The 9,110-nt window shown below is 37.7% G+C and overlaps 1 protein-coding gene across 8 annotated transcripts in view; it reads right to left on the minus strand.

Moving 5' to 3' along the window:
* Positions 1 to 9,110, minus strand: part of LRRC28 (leucine rich repeat containing 28) — a 183,756-nt gene extending 174,646 nt beyond the window's left edge. For all 8 annotated transcript variants that reach the window (XM_067756069.1, XM_067756037.1, XM_067756006.1 and 5 more), the window contains exons 1-2: positions 8,973 to 9,110; positions 5,125 to 5,352 (exon numbers count right to left, since the gene is read on the minus strand). In XM_067756069.1, the coding sequence (XP_067612170.1) occupies positions 5,125 to 5,292 (168 nt within the window). In that variant the 5' untranslated portion in view covers positions 5,293 to 5,352; positions 8,973 to 9,110. The remainder of the gene's footprint in view (positions 1 to 5,124; positions 5,353 to 8,972) is intronic.

Here is a 9,110-nt window from a genome sequence, read left to right on the forward strand (position 1 = left end):
CTCTAACTCTTACAAAGACCCCAGCTACTTGCAGGGAGGGGGTGTGGGGATTAGGCTGCAAGGGGACAAGGTAGGCTCTACCTCAGCCCCCTCCAGCCTGCACACTCATATCCTGTCATCATCTGAAACTTCTCCATGACTGATGTTTCTCTCCACAACTACAATATCCCATCCTCCCAGATGGCTTACTCAATCATGCCCAGTATAAGTCTTCAACATCAATGGATCCTTTGGACCCTCTCCATTTTCCCTATTCACTTACTCCTTTCTTTCTTTGCCTCCAATCCACCTCAGACTCCATGTCCCATCATTTTAATCACTCTTGCCAAAATCCTAAACCTCCTTAGTCCCTCTATACCTGGCAAAAACCTAAGCCTGCATAAATGCGACATCCCAACTTCTTCATACCTCAGACATCTGAGAACTGCAGGAGAAAACTCCCTAAACAAGCAGATGGTTCCCCAGCATAAGTCTAGCCATCAACTGCTTGCTGAATGATTCTACTACCTTTCTCTAACCAAACTGCTATGACTCTTCGCAACAATAATTTCAAACCTGCAATCTCCACAAATCTTCACTCCCTAAGCAGCTGGCCTTGCCTGGTAGTCACCAGACAAGAACTCTCTCCCCCACAATCTGAATCTTCCTTTGCACCTATCCTTCCTTTCTCTTGTTAAAGGCGGAAGAGATACTATTTCTTTTTTTTTTTTTTTTCTCCCCCTGTAACTTACGAGGGTGCTGCGATGTCTTCCCAGATGTGGTCCCCATGTAAGGTCTTTTTTTTTTTTACATCTTTATTGGAGTATAATTGCTTTACAATGGTGTGTTAGTTTCTGCTTTATAACAAAGGGAATTAGTTATACATATACATATGTTCCCATATCTCTTCCCTCTTGCGTCTCCCTCCCTCCCACCCTCCCTATCCCACCCCTCCAGGCGGTCACAAAGCACGGAGCTGATCTCCCTGTGCTATGCGGCTGCTTCCCACTAGCTACCTACCTTGTGTTTGGTAGTGTATATATGCCCATGCCTCTCTCTCGCTTTGTCACAGCTTAAGTCCTTCCCTCCAATTGTGCTCTGGAGCCCATCCTTTCCTACCTTCTTAGGAATCTTGAACTTTTAATTGTTCCTTATTTTTGAATCTTCAACTCCTTTCTAATGGAGATTTCCCATCAGCATTTACACAGGCTCAACTCTTTCCTCTTAGAAAAGAGGGGTGAAGAGGAAAGAGAAAAGGAGAAAGAAGAAAAAATTCTCCTTTTTCGTCAAGACCCCTCCAGCTATGACCGCTTTTCCACATCAAAACCAAACCTGAAGACCCATCTACCTTGTTATCTATTTTTTCATCTCCTTCTCACCAATTAACCCCTCAAACTTGCATTCTACTCTCCAGAGCTTCTAACATAGTCACCATCATAGTCACCATCACTTTGTCACTAAAGTCTTTGGACAAATATTGATCCTAATCTTCTGCCACTGAATCTCAGATCGTATTTTTTTCTTCAGCTTGGGATGTCAAGAAACAAAAATTCCATGAGAGTAAGAATTTGTTCCATGATGTATCTATGTCAGTGCCTTGTAGAGTACTGGATACACAGAAAGTACTCAATAAATAAATGAATAAATGATAGTTTTCCTCCCAGGCTCCTGACAAAGTCATTCTTCAGGGTCAATGCAAATAGCACCTTCCTTAAAAAATCTTTTACAATCCTGCTACACAGAATTAGATTATGTGTCCTACCAATGTTAGACAGTAGCCAGGCACTGGGGATACAGAATTTAAGACAGACTCCCTGTCCTCAAAGACTCTCAATCTGCATCTGTTATACCTGTACTATAGACATTATGCTCTTCTACTTTATATTCATTTATTTATTCATTCAACAACTATGTGGATGCCTATCAAATACAGAACCTGTCTCTCCTATTCTCTTATTAACTTCAAACTACCACAAAGATCAGAGACTTAATAATTCTTGAACTGCATTTAAAATAATTATAGAAAAATTCTTTAAATCACTTTCTAAGATAAATGTTAGGAACCAAAATCATAATGTTTCCTAACTACTTCTTATTCACCTATTAATTATATAACTGGATTCTTATATAAATTGACTCATTATATTTTAAACAGTTTTAAGACTTTTCAGTTATACAAATAAGTGGTAATATTGTAAAATGAAATACTGCTAAAAAGTACTTTAAAATATAAAATGTTCCTACCCTTTGACCCAGCAATCCTACTTTTGAGACCTGATCCTAAATACAAGGATGTATATATATTTCTTGGCCTAGAATTTAGTGGAATGAGAATGAAGTGAAGAGAGAAATCTGCAGAGAAATATGTAGAGTATGATTCCCTTTTGTTGTTTAAAAAGGGAAAAAAATACAGAGTACATAATTACATAAACACAAGCAAAGGAGTGGAAGGACACAACCAAACTATTAACACTGGTTATTCCAAAGCACAGAATTGGAGGAATAGAAAGAGAAATTACTACTTTCCATATATTTCTTAAGTTGGTTGCTATAAGGGCACATATTTTTATATGTAAAATATGAACAGTTTATTCTTTTGTATATAAAAACGGCTTTTCCCTGTGCTTTAATTTTAATATGGGCATTTCCCAAGTTCTAAGCATCTGACATACAACACAATCATCCTACAAATATAAACCATAATGCAATACTGAGCAGCTTGAAGGGAAAAAGGAAGGACAGAAGTTGGGCATTAGTGACTCCTCACCAAGAGGCTTCATACGAAGAGGGGAGAAGGGGAATGCTGAGGAGAAGACATTTAAACACAATATAACAATGTTAATAAGAAATAATAAAACAATGTGGAAATGGAAATGATTGGCAGGTTCCCAAGCTTTTCTAAAAAAAAAAAAAGGCCAATTAACTCATAATGTGTTTGAGATAGTATAATGCTTCCAATAATGTGTTTTTTTCCTTTGGACAGTATTGCAGTTTAAGTCAAATTTTACATACTAAATCTCTATTATTTCTATAGGAAATATACTTTATCAATAACACCAGCAAACATTCTAAAAGCCTGCAGTCACTAGTTTGGAACACTCAAGGGCAAGTACTGTTTCATCAGCTTTGAAAACCTGTGCAGTATGCCATTCTCAGACTACGCTGGATATAAGTAAGCTGTCCTATACTCAGTATAGTCACGGAATGGTATGGTTGCTACCATTCCCACCATCCCGATATCTGTATGGTACTTCACAGTTTAAAAAGCTCTTTGATACAAAGGAATGAAATGTTCCAGCTAAGACAAAGCATTAAAATAAAATATATACACCTACCATTATAAACATATGCAACAATTTAATCTTCAGTGACTACAAAGGTGGCAAAGCATGAACTTGAAATGTATGCTTGGGAGCCATTATATCAGTTAAAATTGTATAGCAGATACTTAAATATTTTCATAAATAGAAAACTGCAGCCAAGAAATGGCCACAAAACCAAAAGTTTATTGTAACATTTATAAGCAAAGGTCAATTTCTTCTACCCGTGGACTATAACTGATGGTTGAGAAGTAATCCACTCACAACTTTTTCTTTGTACATCAACAATAAACATGAGAAAATGTGGGCTGTAATCCTTGACAAATTATTTCTTACACCACTTCTCCAAAGGGCAGAAAAACACTAGGTAAATACGGTTTCGCTTCATGCAATGATGATCTCGCAAAAAGGGTCAATATAACTATATACAGATTATTAAAGTTTGGAAAGTGAAAAATCTAATTTAAAAAAATCTAATTAGGCATGCAAAATAATATATACAAATATGTCAAACACTAAAAATGAAAGATATACTTGCACTTACTTTCAGACACAACAAAGATAAACAAATTTTATAATGCTTTCTACACATTGTAGGTATTTTGCACAGATTAACTAAAACTTTTCCAGAAAAACACTCCATATATATGAAGCCAGTAAGGCATATTTTCAGATACTCAGATACTTTCAGAGAAGGGAATGAAAAATGGGTCTGTTCACAAAGAAACAACAAGAATTCATAAATCATCTAAAGTGAAAAAGAACTAGAATTCAAAGTGTAAGACTTAAATGAAGTTCAGTGATAATGAGAAAAGGCCACATAAAGCAAAATCCATTTAAAACAGAGACCAAATATCATGATACAGTGGGAATAAAAAGTCTGACATGCACACTCTGTTGAAAAATATTTTAGTTTGTTTAATCTCATATGTAATAAAATTTAGGTTATAACGATAACTATGTGCTTATTCTTAGAACATAAAAAGAGTGAATCAAATGTTGGCTTTTGTGGCAAAAATTTTTCCAACAAATTGGATGACAGCCCAATTCAAAGTCATCTGATTTTCACAGTGCAATCATAAAGAAGGTTTTTTGGTTTTGGGGTTTTTTCAAAACACTCAAAGGCTACATCAAGCCTCCTAATGCCTGTCTTAATATTTTAATCTTCAAATCATTCCCTTTTTAAATACGTCTAAATCAAAGTCATCCTTGTTGGTCTTTCTCTTCTTTACTTTTTAACTGATCTGTTGGGTACTGTAACATCCATAAATCATCTAAGAATCTTAACACACAAAGAAAGCACAGGCCCAGAGAGATGCACAGGCTAAGTGAAGAGGGGTTTCTGAATAGGGACTAATTTTTTTTTTAATTTTATTGGAGTATAGTTGATTTACAATGTTGTGTTAGTTTCAGGTGTATAGCAAAGTGATTCAGTTGTACATATATTGATACATGTATTCATTCTTCTTCAGATTCTTTTCTTAGATAGCTTATCACAGAATATTGAGTAGAATTCCCTGTGCTATACAGTAGGTCCTTGCTGGTTATCTATCTTATAGGTAGTAGTGTGTGGGACTAATTTTATAAGTGGTATATTAGTGAATATTTTGCTTTCCTACACGACTCTTGAAACTTCATAACTGCAAGAACTTGTATAATGAATTCTCAAGTAATGAGAACCCCCTGTATGTGTACTTCTATTACCTGTTTATACAACAAGAGGGGATACAAATCTTGGTCTGAATATCTTAAGATATATAAAATATATCTTGGTCAGAACCACATTATAAATGACTTTTTTTTTTAATGCAACATAATACTGTACCAAGGTTGTAAGGGAGTTCCTTTTCATGTAGAGTCTCTCCAAGTACTGTAGTCCCTCATCTTTTAGTAACTCCAATGGGAAATGCTGCAGATTCCTATAATTTAAGAACAAATTCTTGTGCTTTTCCAGCCTTGCCACAGAGATCGTCTTACAAAGTTCGGATGCCATGACTGAACATATCCCATCAGGCACACTGCAGCACTACATCTTGTCAAAATTGGTCCATTTCTAAAGAGAACAAAAAAATGGAAAATTATGATACTGCTAACAAACGTTGCCAAATAAACCAGTTAGCATATATAGCTATTTGCAGACATTAAAAAGAGTTATACATCAATTCCTATATTTTTCTAACAACTAAATTTTCACACATATTTAGAAGGAGATTAAAATGAATAACTATTTAATAAAAATACTCTCACTATTTAAGCAATATTTACTACTTAGCAGAAATAGTCCTATTTGAAAAAAATAGTTCTTGAACTTGAGATAGGAATCCCTATCTAAGAGAACAGAGACCAGTTTCATAATATGCAACCAAAGAAAGAGCTTAAAAAATTAGACACAGCAAACCCATTTCCTTCTTGAACTACCTCATTTTGTCTTTAGCTTAAAACATTTTAAAAATATTTAAATGTATATAATATATAATATAACTAGATCACTTACAACTTCATTTTCTTCACTTCTTACTACCTAAATATTGTCCTATATGCGAATATTTTCTTTCTTTTATCTCTTTATTCTCTTTTCTTTCTTTCTTCTTAGCTTTGCAGACGATCAGAAGTAGCAAAGAAACAGGCCTGGGAACATAGAGTTTTACTTAATTATTTCAATGAAAGAAGAAATACTGCACTAGGAAATAAGAATCCTGTACTTTTCTATTACAATCTTTCTGGGCCTTAGTTGCCTTACATAAAATGGAGACAGCAATTTATTGGTAAGGGCCAGAACCTAGAACAGATTAAATACCTTTCTAGCTCCAAATTGACAAGGATAGGAAGAGAAATAACATTTCCCATCTTACCAACTAGGCACAGGGCAGAAACAAACTTCACATCACTTACCACAAGAAGAAACAAACTCAGAGATTCAATAATTTGTCCAAGGTCAAACAGTTCATAAGGGAACAAGGATTTTTTTTTCTTGGGCTGGGGAAGGGTGTCCAGTGGATTTCAAAGCCTGAAGTCTTTATACACACAGACTGACAGGATTCCACAGGATACTAAGAAAATGCTAAAACACTAAAAACAAGTTGAGCTTTGTTCAAAGATTCTACTCTGGTTTTCCTGGGCACCCTTTCTCAAACTCTCCAAAGAGAAGTACCTTTCAAAGAAAATGTTTTTTCTTAAGAAAAACTATTTTCACAGGGAATTAATACCAAGTTAGTACAAAATTCAGTAACATAAGCTTTCAATAAGCAGAGTTTTCTAACTTTTTGGTTATTTTCTATTATTTCCAAACTCTTAATTCCCAACTAATAAGAAAGTATTTGCTATTTTATATAAAAGGTCAGAGAATATGGAGTATTCAATTATATCCCTAATGCAACATGAGAGTCCAGTACCTTCCCATATTTATACTAGCTACTCACTTACCTATTTTTATGAGACATATTACTTGACTTTGAACAAGATACTCAACCTTTCCACATCTTAGTTCTCTCCCTGTAAAGCAAGGGGAACTAGGCTACAAATAACATCGTTGATTGTATTTAGAAAGGGAAGCTTTCTGGGTAATTATTCACTGAAATAGTAAACTAGAAGCCGTTTAGATGTCTCACAAGCATCTCAAACTTAACACATTCAAAAACAGTTTTTGATATTCATCACCAATCCAAATCTTCCCCAGTCTTTCCAACCACCAGGAAAGCCGGAAGTCATGAACGATTCCTCCACCACCTCCAATCTATCACAAGGCGTATGGTTTCCATCTCCAAAATACACCTCAAATCTATCCACATCTCTCCATCTGCCCAGATGGAAAGCCACTGTCATCTCCTGCCCTGCCATATGTATTACTGGTCTCCCTGTGTCTACTCGAGTCACTTTGCAATACATTAATCACTTAGCTGGGAGCCTTTAAAAAAGAAATCCAACTATGTCTGCCTCTCTTTCTCAGGTAAACTTGCTCCCTAGTCACATGCATTCTAAATAAACCCTTCAAAAGTTTATTAAGAAAAATCAAACTTACCAAGTATTGAGGGCTCTTCACAATCTGGCCCCACCCACTTCTCCAGACTGGCAGCACCCTCCCTGGCTTCTCACCAAACTCCTGGGCTTTTCTAGTGCTTCGAAGTGCTAAACTCTTCACACCACTTCCTGCTCTCCTTTAGCCTTTGAAAGCACTGTCCCAACGCCCTTCAGGTTTCAATGTAAAAATCACTTCCCCATCCCAAGCTAAAGTCTTCTCTCTTACTCTTTCTTTGTAGGACTCTTCACAATTTGTAATCTATATATTTATCGGTGCATCTATCTATCGTCAATCTAGCCAAGAGACTGTACCGTAAGCTCCTGAGGGCAGAGACCTTGCTGTTTTCTTTACATTTGTATACCTGCCTCTAGCACAAAGCAGGCCCTCAAACAGCTGATAAACAACTGACAGTAGGACATGTGAGTAATATTGTAAGGTAGATTTTTTTTCACCTCTGATCTAAAGTCAGCTTGCAGATACTATATGCTGAGTGCATGCTATGTGCAGTAAAGATCTCTCAATCCTTAAAACTCTGCACTGCAATAGACATTATTTAGCCTATTTTATAGATGAGGAAACTGAGTTTCTCAGAGGATAACTTGCCAGAATACCAACCCAGGTGTTCAACTCCAAAGCCTGTGCATTGCTCTACAAGGCAGACTTCCATGAACTTCAGTGGGGCCTGTGCTTCTTCCTATTATTATTTAAGTGGTAGGCAAAGCTTATGCAAATCTAAGACTACAAAGCAAAACCCACACTCCCTGATGGGAAGATCCAATAAGAGAAAACAGTGTAACCTGATGGCTTTCCTTCTAATCCTGCTGAATCCTGATGGGTGGGATTGGTTGCCCTTAAAACGTCATTACACTCTGTTAAAATGCATTTTGCTAGGAAGGCAGTTTGGGAGATGAAATCTACACAAATGAAATCTGAAAGCTTTCAATAATAAATAATGGTAATGGTTTTCCGTATGCATTCACTGGCAATGCACAGCCTTTACCAGCATAATTTTCTTACACATATTCCCTTCACTACCTCTTATCTACGATTAAAAGCAAATGGTATACTTAATATTAGCTGTATACAACTGCACCTGCATAACAGTTTTCTGACAGGTAAACACCAATCCACTCTATTATTATTTAAAGCAAACTAACCTTTCCATCTTAAGAAAATTCCACACATTTTAAAACAGGTGTGTTTTAAGGGAAAGGAGTCCCTTAGATTGACTTCCGTACTTAAGTCAGTGGAATACCCACTCCAATTTCCTAATATTGTAGATTAATGAATTAAAACCCGCACATTAAAAGCATTTATTAAAGGTTATGTTCTCAGTACTGAAAAGAAGGCTGTCAGAAGTCTTAGTTAAAACACATGCCGTTTTGCCCGAGTTAACGAAACACTCTGGTTGTTAGAGTTTGGAAGCAGTGAGCCCAGTGGCAGGGATTTCACAGACCCGGTGTCGGGATTCTCCGACCACCGAGGGCGAGGAGGGCCCGGCAGCTGTGGCGACCCGAGGCCCGGGCGGGCCCGCTCGGGCCGGGGTCCACTCGCTGCAGCCCGGACGCTTCTGCCAGACCCGGCCTCAGGGCCGGGGGTCGGGCCAGAGGGCCTTGCTTCGTGAGCCACCCGAAACGGCGAAGTGCCACACTCACCTCGACCAGCGGAGCCAGCGCTCCCGGGCACAGGTGCGCTGGACGGCAAGCCGGGACTCGGCGGGCGGGGCGGGGCGCCGGGAGGGGACGGGGCGGGGCGCGGACGACGCGGGGCGGGACGGGGCGGAACCCTCACTT

This window comes from Pseudorca crassidens, chromosome 1, assembly GCF_039906515.1.
Source record: "Pseudorca crassidens isolate mPseCra1 chromosome 1, mPseCra1.hap1, whole genome shotgun sequence".
Taxonomy (NCBI): domain Eukaryota; kingdom Metazoa; phylum Chordata; class Mammalia; order Artiodactyla; family Delphinidae; genus Pseudorca; species Pseudorca crassidens.